Source organism: Galeopterus variegatus, unplaced genomic scaffold (assembly GCF_000696425.1).
Source record: "Galeopterus variegatus unplaced genomic scaffold, G_variegatus-3.0.2 Scaffold4493, whole genome shotgun sequence".
Taxonomy (NCBI): Eukaryota; Metazoa; Chordata; class Mammalia; order Dermoptera; family Cynocephalidae; genus Galeopterus; species Galeopterus variegatus.
The window spans coordinates 15,320-29,290 of NW_007730604.1; the positions used below are offsets into that span (position 1 = coordinate 15,320).

Below are 13,971 nucleotides of genomic sequence, written 5' to 3' on the forward strand. Positions count from 1 at the left end.
CGACACGAGAGGCAGGGGGCTGCCGCGGGCCTCACATGGCAGGACCACCCGGGAGCCACGGACCACCATCACATCATTCTGGAACTCCACTGGCTCCAGGACAGGTGGCGCTGTGGAGGGCACAGAGAGGACAGGAGTCATTTTATTCCACCACAAGGCAGCCCTCACCCCTGGACCTTTGCACGGGCTGTTCCTATTGGCCAGAATGCCCTCCTCCTGGACAATTCCTTCTTTTCTCCAGAACTCAGCTCAGACCTCACCTCCTCCAGGAAGCCCTCCCTGAAGCCCCAAGGCCAGGTGAGGAGCCCTGCTGTGTGCTCCTATAGCGCCCTCGCCTTCCTCTGGTATCACTAGTTACCTGGAATTGTGACTGGCTCTTTACAGAGCTGATTCCTGCACTGACCTCCTGGTAGCAGGGGCCTCTGCTCACTGCCATATCCCTCTGCCAGGCAGGGCCCTGGCACACCACGTGCCCAATAACTGCTTGTGAGATGAACAATTGAGCAACCCAATGAATCTAAGACCGAGGTGTTGTGTCTACTCCACCTTGACACCCCCGGGGGCCAGCCCGTGGTTCCACCCAGATGCCAGGAGCCGTGATTCTCACCCACCAAAGGCAAAGGACCCGCTGACCCCATGCCCTGCTCCATACCGTGCACCTGCAAGGTGAAGTTCCTGTCGGCCACCCCAGCCGGGCTTGCAGCCACGCAGGTGAAGACGCCGGAATCTGCCAACTGCACCTGGGAAATCCTGAACCCCCCCGGGGGGGAGAGAGAGAGAGGTGGGGGGTGGAAAGCTCCCTCCTTTTTCTATCCTTGTCTCCCAGGCTTGCTGGCCAGGGGCTGACTCTGAAGTGCAAACCTGAGTCCAGCCTCTGCTTAAACCCCTTCCCTGGCTCCCCAGTGCGCCCTTCATGTCCCCCCCTGGGACCCCACCTCTGCTGCCTTCTCTGCCCACTGTCACCCTGCAGCCAGACTTCCCGCTTCCCAAATCCTGGAGGGACAGCTTGCCCGCCCTTCCTCTGTGCCCTCAGGCCTCACCAGAGTCCTCGCCACTTACCAGCTCCACCATCTGTCCTCTCACTTCCCACAAACCCCGCTTTTGCTCCGACCACTCCTCCTAAGCTGCTCTTGCCAAGGTCCCCAGTGGCGGCCGCAATGCCAAGGCCAACGGTCAATTCTCGGACCTCATCTCCTGTGGCCAGATTGGCCTCTCCATCCCTGCAACGTGTCTTCACACACAGCACGCTCTCCTAGATTTTATCTGACACCCTGGCTGCCCCCTTCTCTGGGCCCCTTAGACTCGTTCCCACACTAGCAGCTGGGGCACGGTCCACACCTGCTCTGTAGGGGGCTGTGGCCTGTCCTGGCTCCCCACACCACCCATTTGCAGACAATTCCCAGGTGTGTGTCTCCCTGAACTCCTGAGCAGAATAGCCAGTGCCTGCTTGCTGTCTTCCCCGACGTCTAAGAACCTCCCGACCCAATGCATTCAATCAGAACTCCAGGTCTGCCCTCCCTCCACTGCTCCTCCCATGGCGGTCCGAGCTGGGAAAACAGGAACCAGGTACCTGTCCAGGAACCCGAGATGAAAACCTCAGAGCCACGCTAGACGCCTTGCTTTCTCTCATCTCTTCACAAATACCCCCAGCTCTACCTTCGAGTGTATCTGGAGTGTGACCACCTCTCACCACCTCCACCGACATAGCCCTGATCCAGGCCACATTGTGTCTCACCTGGATTGTCACAACAGCCCCTAACTGCCCTCCCCCTCTGCCCTTAGGATTCTAAAATCCTAAGTCACAGCCAAAAAGAATTGAAAGTAGAGACTTGAACAGATAATATGCACCCCCGTGTCCACAGCAGCACTATTCGCAATAGTCAAGAGGTAGAAGCACCCCAAGTGTCCGTCAGCGGATGAATGGATCAACCAAATGTGACCTATCCATGTAGTGGAATATCATTCAGCCTTGAAAAGTAAGTCCTGACACACTACAACGTGGATGAACCGTGAGGACATGATGCTAATAAGCCAGACACAAAAGGACGAATACCACTTACAGGAGGGACCTAGACAGGCAAAATCGTGGCTGCCAGAGGCTGGGAGGAGGGAATGGGGAGTTAGTATTTCATGGGGACAGAGTTTCCTTAATGCCACTGAACTATACACTTAAAATGGTTAAGGTGGCCAGTTCTGTTGTGTCTATTTTGCCACAATAAAACACGTTAAGTCACATCATGACAATCCTATGCTGCAACCACCCTCCCCCACCCCACCCCAGCTTGCCATCTCTTAGGAAAACTCACATCTTTCCAAGGACTTGCAAGGTCCTGCCCTAATCACCTAACCACCCCCCGTCCCCCGCTGCTCCCCAAACACACAGACACTCCTGCCTCAGGGCCTTTGAACCTGTCATTCCCTCACCCCCTCACCTCCTTCCATCTGTGTTCAAATGTCACCTTATCTGAGCACCTGCCCCTGACTGTGTAATAAATAGCACCCTCCCGTCTACTCACCCTGCTTTATTCTCTAGAGCACAATCACTCAGGACATTTCATTGTTGTATTTGTTTATTCTCCACCCCTGTCCCCAGCCCCCGCAGCTGCAGGGGCAGGGACTTTATCTTGCTCACTGCTCTATCCCAGGGCTGGAACTGCACCGGGAATAGTAAACGCTCCATAGTGTTGGTGAGCGCATGAAGCCTTGGCTCAGGCACCTTCTTCCAGGAAGCCCTCCCTGATTTCCTCCACCCTGGGCCAGGCTGAGTCAGGTGCAATCAGGTGCCATCACCTGGTTCCGCGCCTCCCCCACTGGACTGTGAGAGTGCCTGAGGGCAGAGGCCCCTTTCATCTCTGCAGTTCCATTGGAGGGTGGAGTCCTCTCACTCTCCCCATTATAAACCTCTGTACGTTTATATTATTTGTTATTCTAAAACTCATTCAGAAGTATTTTCCTTTTCTTTTTTTTTTTTTTTTGGCTTTTTTTCGTGACCGGCAACGGGATCGCAACCCTCGGTGTTGCGCCTGCACCTCGCTCAGCCAGTGAGCGGCCGGCGTGTATGCAGGATCCGAACCCTCGGCGGGAGCGCCGCTGCACTCCCAAGCGGTGCACTGTAGCAGTGCGCCACCGGGCCGGCCCGTCATTCAGAAGTATTTTAAACCCAAGCTTCCTGAAGCCGGTTGGTGGGTGGGCCGAGGAGCCTCTCCCCTACCTGAGGGTGCGGCCAGAGCCATGGAGGTGTGTGCGCTGGGAGAGCGGAAGGGGTAGGCCATCCTTGAGCCAGCTCACGTGAATGGGCGGGGAGCCCCGGGTGGGACAGGCCATGCTCACCAGCTCCCCAGGCCTGCTCACCAGCGTCCCCGAGCTGTCTGCTGCCTGCTCGATGGTGGGAGGAACTGAGGGCGAGCAGGGAGAAAAAAGAGGCGCAGTAAGAGGATCTGGGGGAGGCAGGTGGGCTCCTCCCAGGAAAGTTCTGGGAGGCGGCACATGGACGTCTGCTGCCAGCAACCATCATGGTTGGGGCTCCTTAGAGCCTCGTCCACTCCACTCAAGGGATGAGGCCACTGTGTGGGGCACAGCCTCTCCCCCAGCTCTGTTTTTGTCTCCCTTTACCCCAACTCCCCACCACACCCCGGGCCGCAGCAGTCATGCCTCTAGTTTGAGGGTGAGGCACGGAGGCCCTGAGAGGTCACAGTGTGGGCACCAGGGGCCCAAGCCCAGGGGTCCCGCACCCCCGCTCACTCGTCACCCTCCAAATGCCCCTGTGGAGGCCCCATGTGGCCAGGCCCCCAGGGGCTGCCCGCCTCTCCCAGGCCTGGCTCCTCACCCAGCACGTTCACCGTGTGCAGCCTGGCGTCCTCCCCGGCGGTGTTGTGGGCCACGCAGGTGTAGGCGCCAGAGTCCGAAGCCCTGAGGCCCTTCAGCACCAGGGAGCCACCATCCAGGTAGAAGCTGCCGCAGGGAAGGAGAGCCGGGGCAGGTGTGTGAGGGTCTGCAGGGCCTGTGCCTGGGGGATGGGCGTAGGCCGGGCCTTACCGGAGGTGGGGGCCCATGCCCTGTCCCAGCGGGCCACCGTCTTTCAGCCAGGACACATCTGGCGGTGGCTGCCCCTCGGCCTCGCAGTCCAGCCGCACCTCCTGCCCCTCCAGCACGTTGTGCTCCTGTGTGGCGCCCGAGCTCCGGATCTGGGGGGCCACTGCGACAGGGGCGGCAGTGAGGCCCAGGCAGCAGCAGGGGCTTCCCTGGGGGCAGGACATGGGAGAGGGGGTGTGCAGGGTGCAGACGTACCCAGCACGGCCACCACGAAGTCCTTGCGGGCCTTGGCCTGGGCGTTCTCGGCCACGCACGTGTAGGTGCCAGCCTGGGCCAGCTGCAGGCGACTCAGCTGGAGGCGGCCCCCCCGGGAGACCACGCCATGCTCCATGCTGCTCTCTGTGGGAGGTAGGGGAGCGCTTGAATCCCCCACCCCCTTCTTGTGCCCATAGGGAAACTGAGGCCTGGAGCGGCAGGGGCTCCCTATACATCATGAGCTTCCTCAGCTTGCTCTTTAATTACACTGTTCCTTACAACTTTTCCTGACCTCCTTCTGCTCAGGACATCTCTTCCCAAGAGATCCACTCCCTTTTGTGTCCAGGACTTGCTCTCAGGCCCAGCTCATACCACCCCCATCCCTCCAGCTCCCCCCATGCTCCCCCCACCCCAATCCATCAAGGCTTCTGATGGAGGTGAGCCAGCTACCCACTGACCCCAGCAGAAGTCACCCTGGGGCTCCCTGGACCTCTGCTCAGGCTGCTGGCCTGCCCCAGGCTGGAATCCTCCTGCTCCATTCTCTCCAGCTCCACTTCTGCCCTGAAGCTGTCTCTACGGCACAGCCCAGGTTGATCCCCAGCCCAGATCCTCATCTCTCCAGCCAGCCTTTCAATACAAGATGCACTGAGCAACTGCCCTATGTCCAATCGTGAGCTTGGGGACACGATCCCTGTCCTCAGGAGTTCAAGGGTATTGGAGAAGACAGTGAAACAAGCCCTGTGAGCCCCTCGTGGAACGGGGGGACATGGGAGTGAGAGATATCAGGGAGGGTGTCCAGATATGGCGCATCCCAGTGCACAGGAGTCAGCCAGGTGCAAGCAGAGGTGGCCAGGGGACGCTGGGGTGGGTATTCTAGGCGGGAACAGCATGTGCAAAGAGCTGCAGGAGTTGCGAGCAGAGCCCGCACAGCCTCCACTGCAGGATCCACCCAGGAGTGGTGAAAACACCTGTCACACAGAACTCATGCACGAAGCGTTATTCCTGACAGCGAAAGGCGGGGACGACCCGTCTAGCCATCAGCTGACAAATGGACAAACAACATGCAATACAGCCACAGAATGGAATATGCAGCCATGAAAAGGAATGAGGGAAAAATTTAATTTAATTTTAAAAAGGGATGAAGTACTGATTTATGCTACAGCATGGATGGGCCTTGAAAACATGATGTGAAAGAAGCCAGACACAAAAGGCAAATAGCATATGATTCCATTTATATGAAATGTCCAGACCTGGCAGACTGCAGAGGCAGAAAGCAGATCAGCGGTGGCCCAGGGCGGGGGGAGGGGCAGCTGGGGGAAGTGGGGGATGGCTGCTAATGGGTACGGGGTTTCTTCTTGGGTGATAAAAATGTTCTAACATTGTTGTGATGGTTGCACAACTCTGAATATACTAAAAATCATTGAACTGTATGCTTTAAGTGGGTGAATTACATGTTCTGTGAATTGTATCTCAGTAAAGCTGCTGCTGTGGGGGTGCGGGGAGAGGTGCTAGCCGGGTCTGTCTGGAACATGGACAGGTGGCTGGCCCGGGCCACACAGGCTTCCCAGCTGGGGTCCTGAGGGCCGTAGCCGTGAAAGGACTTTCAAAACACAAACGACCCGCTCAGAGCTGCGCTGTCACACCCTTCTGCTCTGTGGGGAGCCTGCACTAGAGGCTCAGAGTGGGCCCAGGAGACCATTGTGGGGGCTGCTACCCTCACCAGGGGGGACTGGGTGGGCACCAGAGGTGTTGACCAGCTGTCAGGACGAGGGGTCACTGACCACAGACAGGGGGTGGCAGTGTGAGGGGGAGGAAGAGGGCAGGACAAGGACGAAGACCTGGATGGGGTGACCAAGGGCCCAGCTAGGACAGAGCTGGAGGAGGAGCAGCTCCAGAGGCCAGTGCCAAGCTCAGTGTTGGCCAGCGCGGCTCTGCCCGGCCCTTGGCGTCCATCCTGCTCAATGCAGAGCTGTCTTCTGTCTGGGGGCATTAACATTTGGAGTCCAAGGGCCATAACAACGTTAAAAGACAAACAGGGTGAGGCCAGCACTGTGCAGCCAGCCTTGGACTTTGCCAAGAACGTTAACAACCAACAACTTTCTTCTGCTTCCACTGTCATTTCATTAAATAAAGGGATGCGTCGCACTGGAAAGATAAGGACACGGCATACTCACCCACCGGCATTCTGTCCTTCAGCCAAGTAACAGTGGGCGCGGGGACCCCGGACACATCACAGACCAGGACCAGGGGGCTACCAGCCACCTGACTCACTGTCTCTGTCTTGGGGTTCCCAAACGTAGGGGGCACTGCAGGAAAGAAGACAGATTCCCAGAATCCTGAGACTCTCCCCCCACTTTCCCTCCTCTCAGGCGGATCTTCCCTGTGGTTAGGAGTCACATATGACACTCTGCCATTGATGAAGACAGGGTCACTTTAGGCTCTGTGAAAGCATCTACGAAGCAGAGCCCAGGAGGGGTCCACTTCGCCCAAGGCTGGTAAATGAGTGGCTCACGTACCAGCAGTTCTTAACCTACGCCAGAGCAGACATCACTAATCGATCCCAACTACCTCTCCAGCTCGGCCCGGGTAAGTCATGCACCCCAAACAGCCACTGCCAGTGGAACAGAGTCCTCAGGGACCAGACATCCTCCACTTCCAGAGGAAGCTGTCAGAAGGGGTTGTGAGCTTTGAACAGCAAGCCTGGTATCAGTCATTTTCAATGATCATATTGAACATGGCTCACATCTGGATGTACTGCTAACCCGGTTGGGACACCCATGGCAGACAGCAGGTGTCCCCTTAACCTGTCCTTCCCATCATGCATAGCGCAGTTTGAGCGGAGCACATGGTTGCTCAAGTAAAAGCTACGTTTCCCAGTCTCCCCTCTCAGCAGGCTGTGGCAGCTGCCTAAGTTCTCACCAGTGGAATACAAACAGAAGGGACAGGCACAACTTCTACATAAAATAAATGCTCACCCTCCACCTCTGCCTCCTGTGGGCTGGCACAGGTGCGGTGTGTCCCAGCTCCAACCACATGAGCGGGGACAACACTCTAAGAGATGGAAGATCCACAAGATGGTAGGAACTTGGGTCTCTAAGTTACCCACAGAGCTTAGCTACCCCACCAGTTTAGATACTCCCTTCTGGGCTTTAATATTAATTTTTCATTTAATCTGCTGTACCATGGGGTTTCTTTGTTATACAGCTAAGTCCATACTCTACCTAACACAACATCTGATCCTAAGAAAATCTGGCCAGCTCCCCAGACAGCTCAAACAGGCTCCTCCTCACCCCAGCCAGCAAATGCCATCTATGCTCCATCCTTGGGCTGATGGGACAGGCCCCCTCAGGGATCAAAGCAGAGGTGACATGGCCGCTCAAATGTCTGATGTCCTAAGGCCCCTTCCTCCTAATGCCCCTGCCAGGCCCTGTGCCCAGCACTTTATAGACGCAGTGACAGAGTCCACGGGATCTGGCACTTCTGCTGTGCCTGCAGGCAGGTACTGCCTTGAGTTCCTTTTACTGGAGATGAACCTGAGTCTCAGAGGGACAAAGTCATTCTACTAAGCCCCCAAAGCTGGTCACCGGCAGAGTCCTACTTGGATCCTGCTAATCCTGGTCTTTTAAATTCCAGATCTTGGGCCGGCCCGGTGGCGCACTGGAGAGTGCGCTGCTTGGGAGCACGGCGGCACTCCTGCCGAGGGTTCGGATCCCATGTGGATACCGGTTCCCACTCACTGGCTGAGCGCGGTGCGGGCGCAACACCGAGGGTTGCGATCCCGTTGCTGGTCCCTGGTACGGGCGCGACACCAAGGGTTGCGATCCCGTTACTGGTCAGTAAAAAAGACAAAAAAGGAAAAAAAAAAAAAAATTCCAGATCTTGTGCCCTTCATGCTTGGCAAAACCGCCTCTCTCCAGCCTCTTTCTCACCTTGGCAGCCCTGTGTGCTGCCAGGGTTCCATGGCCACGCTGGCCAGGCTGGTCGCAGCTTACCCTGGACAGTGAGGATGAAGGTCCGCCTGGCCTCCCCGGCTGCGTTGCTCACTTTACAGCTATACACACCTTTATCCAACACCTGGGATAAGAAGAGTACATTGTGACAGTGCGCATGGAGCTGGGCTGGGTACCGAGGGCTCCCCCAAAACATCCAGACCCCAGAAGCTTCCAGAGCAGGAACTCCCCAAAGATGCTGGTCCTGACTGAGAGCCAAAGGGAGCCGGGAGCCTCTGGCCTTTTCCAAGAGCCTCCAGGAGTAGGAGGGCCCATCGAAGGTGAATACACAGGACCTGGACCCCCACCCCCCCGGGCCTGTGGGTCGGCCAAGTCTGGGGAGAGAGCCGTGCCAGGAGACAGGAGCCCAGAATGGATTTCCAGAGAAGCAGCCGATATTCCTCCAAGAAACACTGTGAGCATCTAATCCACACCACGGAGGGCAGGACAGACTCCCTGGGATCACAGATGGCCAACCAGAAGGGCCTAAAAAAAGCTTCTAGATCCTGGGGAAACTGAGGCAGACAATGCTGGAATGGGCTTAAGGTCATCTTGTGAGTCAGTGTAGAGCCAGATCTGAAACCTAACCCTCTGGAACCCTGTGCCCTGCCCATGTCTCCTGTCCTGGAGGCTGCTAATCAACTTGGCTTGGGGTCCCACAGGCTAGGGAGGCAGCAGCTCCAGTCCCTGCCACACACCTGCCCACCTCCCTCCCCCTGCCCAGGCCCACCAGAGCTGGGAGGCAACATTCCCACGGTGCCCACAGCCTCCCAGGCTGCCGATGTTACCCAAGCCGCTCACCTGTGTGTCCAGGATCTCCAGCTTCTGCCCACCCTGCAGAGCCTGGGTCCTCTGCACCAGGGCCAGGGGCTGCCCATCTTTGTACCAGGTCACGACCGGCTCGGGGAGTGAGTCTGTCTCACAACTCAGGATGGCCTTGTCCCCGGCCCGCACCAGGACCACATCCTGGGGGCTGCTGGGAGTCTGCCTAAAGGTGGGGGGAGCTGAGGGCAGGAGACAGCAGAGTGAGATGCTGTGGCTGCTGCTGAGTCCTCCCCGGCTGAGCCATAGGCAAACAGCCTATGGAGGTCCACAGGGGTCACACATGGACCCAACCCCAGGGGCTGCCACAGACCCAGAGGAGCTGGAGGAAGAGAAACTAGGCCAGCACACCAAGGACCTGCCAGGTGGCTAGGGACAGCCTCCTGCCCTCTCTGGGCACCAGCATCCTGGATGTGAGGAGATGCTGACAGCCCTCCAGGCTCTTTCCTACATGGAGCAGGCCCCAGCTGGGTTAGAGCCGTCCGTGGGGACCCTCTCAGTCTTCTACCACTCCAGCAAACCAATGTAGAAGCCCCCAGCCCCTGCTGTGAGCCCCAGGACTGGCAGGTGTCCAGCACACAGTAGGTGAACATGCATAAATGAATGAACCAGCCCCAGGGCCAGAAGGACCCTTCCAGTGAGTCCTGGCTTGTGACACCTTGGACCAGATTTTCCTCAAGAGGATTATGAAGGCTACAAGCCCCTTAACAGGCTCCATGCAGAGAATCTCATGATCAGACAGGCTTGGGAAATGTCCCTTCCTGGGCCAAGCTCCTGGGGCTCGTCCTGCTGCTCCCCCTCCTCACCATCCATCAGAGCTCACTGCAGCAGGGGTCCCAGCCTTGCCTAGGGCTGGCTGCTCCTCGCCTGGCTATGCTGCCCAGGAGAGTAGGGCTGAGGGCTGATGGAGTAGGGGATGGTGTGGGTGTGGGGACAGACATGCACATACCCAGCACGCTAAGCTGCACTAGCTTCTGGTCTCGGCCGGCAGCATTGAGGGCTTCACACATGTACATCCCGGAATCCGATGGCTGTGCTCGCGCCAGCTGGAGCGTGTGGGTGCCTGCCCGGGGGGACCCAGAGCCTGGCACCAGCAACCTGGCCCAGCCTCCAGGCCCGCTCCCCTGATCCTAGATCCCTCCCAGACTCACAGCCTTATCCCAGGGTTGTGGAAGCAACTCTCTCCCCACATAACCTCAGAGCTTCATGTGAAGCCTCAGTTTACCCACCAGGCAAGAGGAAGACCTCTTCACCCAGGGAGAGGGCCTGGCTGTCCTTGTACCACATGACCTCGGGACTCGGGTGAGCGTGGACGTCACAGGGGAGGGAGATGCTGCTGTTGATGATGGCGGTGACCTGCTCCGAGTTCAGGCCTGCAATTCGTGGTGGGACTATCCCCACAGCCACCAGGATAAAGAAAGACATGAGAATGCACCCCAGCAGGGGAGCAAGGGCCACGAGGGAAACACCGAGAGCCTTCACTGGGCTCCTGGCTCTTCCCCTCAGCGCATCTTCAAATAGCCTGTGCAGAAACCTCTATTTTTCACAACTATCCCACACATGAGAACACTGGGGCTCAGAGATCAGAGAGGGAGAATCACTTTTCCAAGGCCACACAGCTGGTTGGTGGCTTAGCCAAAATATCAGTCAGGTTTGAGTCCATGACCTTGAGTGCTTAGCACTGTCACCCTCCATCCCTGAGGTCACAGCTGTCACCACATCTGGAGGTGCAGACTCTGGGACGGTGAGACCCCTGACCTGGGTGGCCTCTGTGAGTCTGTTTCCACAGGTGCAAAGTTGGGCTAACCTAGCTCTGCTGGAAGGTGTCAGCCCAGAGGAAGTGCTTAGCCCATGCCATGTACACAGTAAGTGCTCAATAATGGCACTGTAAGGCCTCGGACAAGCCATTCCCTGGCCACTTCCAAAGCTGCTTACAACCATCTGGGGCTGGTCTAATAGTGATCAGAGTTCCCCAGATGCTTTATGTCCTGGATGTGGCTGAGATCCTTGAACTCTGCGTGAGGGTCCCAGAGCCTGGACACTGAAACACCAAGGCAGTGCTCCTCAGGGAGGGCAAGGAGCCCACAGAAGCCACCTGCTCAGGCCAGCTCACCTCGGACTCTGAGTGTAAAGAGCTTCTCTGCAGAGCCCGCCTGGTTCTCGGCCACACACATGTAGCTGGCAGCGTCGGCCACCTCTGCAGTGGAAACCTGTGGGGGCAGGGAGCTGGTGCCTGGGGGGCGCCACAGGCCGGATGGCTCTGAGGGAGCCAGAGACCTCTCAGACTCCCCCATCCCCTGGGAATCACTGTGAGGACCCCTCCCTCTCACTCCATACCAGGCATATGGGTACCAGATGACTCATGAAGACCAGGAGGAGCCCCTTTTAAGGCCACCTCCACACAGGGCTTTGTGTGACATTCAGGAGGGAGCATGTCAGGTTGGTGTTGGGTGACTATCCATAGCAGACTAGATGTGATTTCAGTCCCCCCTCAAGCCCCTGGAGGGCTGTCCTGTGTGTGTTTGGCTCCAGGGGTCCCATGCAGTTCCGTGTCTGGACACTGGCTGGCCAAGGGTGCTGTCTGACGACCTGAGGGCCAGGCACGGCTCTGCACATGTCAGCAGCATTCCCGCAGGGACTGCTCTGTGCCACGTGGGCTGTAGGTGGGGCACGCATGGTGTCCTTGTCTAGGTGTCACCTGAACTTCTAGGTTCTGTGTGTAGCCCTGTGCTGCCCAGCAAGGCTCCTTGCAGATGGCTATTTGCTGGGCTGAATGAAATCCCAGGTGCTCCAGCAGGGTTTCAGGCAAAGCACCTCATCTGTCACAGCCAGTGACCACCCCTTGGTTCCCGGACAAGCAGGGGCTGTCCTGACCTGCAACACTTGCCCGTCCTCCAGGATCTGCAGCCGTGGGCTCGGGGAGAAGGGCAACCCATTCTGGAGCCACGAGATGGTGGGTTCGGGGTTGCCCAGGGCCGGGCACTGCAGGCTGACGGTACTGCTGGCATTGACGGTCACTTCCTCCACCAGCTCCTCAGTGTCACCCAAGATCACAGGTGGGGCTAGGGGTGGGGGAGGAGCAGTAAGAAGCCTGCAAAGGTCCCCGGGGGTGAGGGGTGGGCATGGAGATGAGAGGGGCACTTGGTGCCAGGTGCTGGCTGGGCTCCCCATGCCTTGCTCACCAAGCACCGCCCCCAGGCTCTGATGGGACACAGAGGGTTGTGATGCGCTCAACACCACACGGCGAGGAAGCTTCTAACTTGGAATTTGAAGCCTGTTCTGCCTGGTTTCAGAGCCCAAGTTTGTCATCCCATTACCAGCCTCTGAATGTGGCATGACTGCACGCATGCTGCCTCGACCCCCCGCACCCCCCACAGGTGGCCTGAGACTCCCCCACCGCCCGGCCACTCACTCAGCACCAGCAGCTCGTAGTGCAGCCAGTCCTCGCCCACCTCGTTGGAGGCCTTGCACGAGTACCTGCCAGCATCCTCCGCTCGGGCCAGGGGGATCTGCAGGACCCGGCCTCCTGCAGGGACAGGGACAGAGGCCTGAGCTCAGGGGCTTCCAAAAGAAACCTGCTCTTTCCTCTGGAGGGGAGCCGGGCCATGTCATGGCGCCCTTGCCACCTCTGTGAAATGGAATCAGCCTGCTCTGCCCAGATGATGGAGTTGAGTCAGAGCACAGTCATGGCTGCTGTGTGCCAGGCCCGGACAAGCCTCCTTGCCTTACACCCGTGACTGCGGGGCATGCGCTGCTGCCCCTCCCACCTTACAGGCAGGAGACTGAGGCTCCAGCAGTGCCCAGTAAGGCAGCGGTAGCTGCAGGCTCAGGTCTCCTGTGCTGAGCCCAGCTCCTCGGGGAGGGCGCCGGGAAGGGGCAGAGAACTGGTCAGGAAGCAGAGCAGGCAGCTCCCGAGTCTGTGGTGCTTGGGGGGGGGCGTTGGGAGGTGTCACCTGGGACCCTCTGTGATCAACAGCCAGCCAGGGCCAGGACCTGGCATCTGTGGGGGGCTGGAGCTGGTCTCTAGAAAGGGGCCAGGTCAGGGTCACTATGTGCTCAGGATTCTGGGTTGGGGTTCACTGGCCCAGGCTGTGAGTGGCTTGACCAGGGTCAGAACCTGGGGCTCACTCTGTGCAGTCAGGGGACAGAGGCCAGGATTGGGGAGGCAGTGGCCATGGTCAGGGGTAATTGATATTTGAGGTTAATCTATGGGCAGGGTCAGAATGCAGGTCAGCTTGTGACCATGACCACTACATGCTCAGGATTAGGGGACAGTGGCCAGGGTCAGAGATCAGTAGTGGGATTGGAGGCCAGGGGCAATGACTTGTGCGGGGGGGATAGTGTCATTGGCTGTATTCTGGGTTCAGTTGATGGTCCAGATTAACCTGTGGTGAGGGTCTGAGTTAGGGATCTATGTGTGACTAAGCTGACTGTGCACCAAGATTTAGGGTCAGCATCCAGGTCAGAGGCCAGTGGCCAGGTTAAGGGGTCAGTCCAGGGATTTCCAACAGAAACCAGCAGCTTTCAGTAAGTGTTGCCTCTCCTGGATCTCTGAGAGGCTTCTTTTTTCTTGCAAGCACCAAAGTACAAACTCTGGTACCCCTCTGCTCACTGGAGGCCCGTGCAACCGACCACTTCCCCCTTCAACCCCACTGTGGCCCCGAACCTGGCAGGACATGGTGCAAATCTTAAGTCCAGAGATCATCCAGTCTCCCCGCATGAGACTCAACTGAGGCAGCTGGGCCAGCCATTCAGGGAAGCCAGGCATTTCTAAGCCCCACCCCTGGAGACTTTTAATTCAAAATCATCCACAAAAAATTATTCTAAAATAAAAGTTTAACTTAAAAAACTAAATAACCTTGGGCCGGCCTGG

The 13,971-nt window shown here is 57.9% G+C and overlaps 1 protein-coding gene across 1 annotated transcript in view; it reads right to left on the reverse strand.

The window, feature by feature from the left end:
• Positions 1 to 13,971, reverse strand: part of LOC103603192 (hemicentin-2-like) — a gene marked incomplete at its 3' end in the record, with an annotated part of 116,558 nt that overhangs the window by 13,552 nt on the left and 89,035 nt on the right. Inside the window, exons 51-64 of the mRNA XM_008587682.1 lie at positions 12,511 to 12,624; positions 11,973 to 12,160; positions 11,212 to 11,308; positions 10,328 to 10,489; positions 10,048 to 10,161; positions 9,078 to 9,280; positions 8,280 to 8,361; positions 6,462 to 6,593; positions 4,288 to 4,431; positions 4,036 to 4,195; positions 3,827 to 3,951; positions 3,212 to 3,395; positions 653 to 750; positions 5 to 110 (exon numbers count right to left, since the gene is read on the reverse strand). Of these exons, the coding sequence (XP_008585904.1) occupies positions 5 to 110; positions 653 to 750; positions 3,212 to 3,395; positions 3,827 to 3,951; positions 4,036 to 4,195; positions 4,288 to 4,431; positions 6,462 to 6,593; positions 8,280 to 8,361; positions 9,078 to 9,280; positions 10,048 to 10,161; positions 10,328 to 10,489; positions 11,212 to 11,308; positions 11,973 to 12,160; positions 12,511 to 12,624 (1,909 nt within the window). The remainder of the gene's footprint in view (positions 1 to 4; positions 111 to 652; positions 751 to 3,211; positions 3,396 to 3,826; positions 3,952 to 4,035; positions 4,196 to 4,287; positions 4,432 to 6,461; positions 6,594 to 8,279; positions 8,362 to 9,077; positions 9,281 to 10,047; positions 10,162 to 10,327; positions 10,490 to 11,211; positions 11,309 to 11,972; positions 12,161 to 12,510; positions 12,625 to 13,971) is intronic.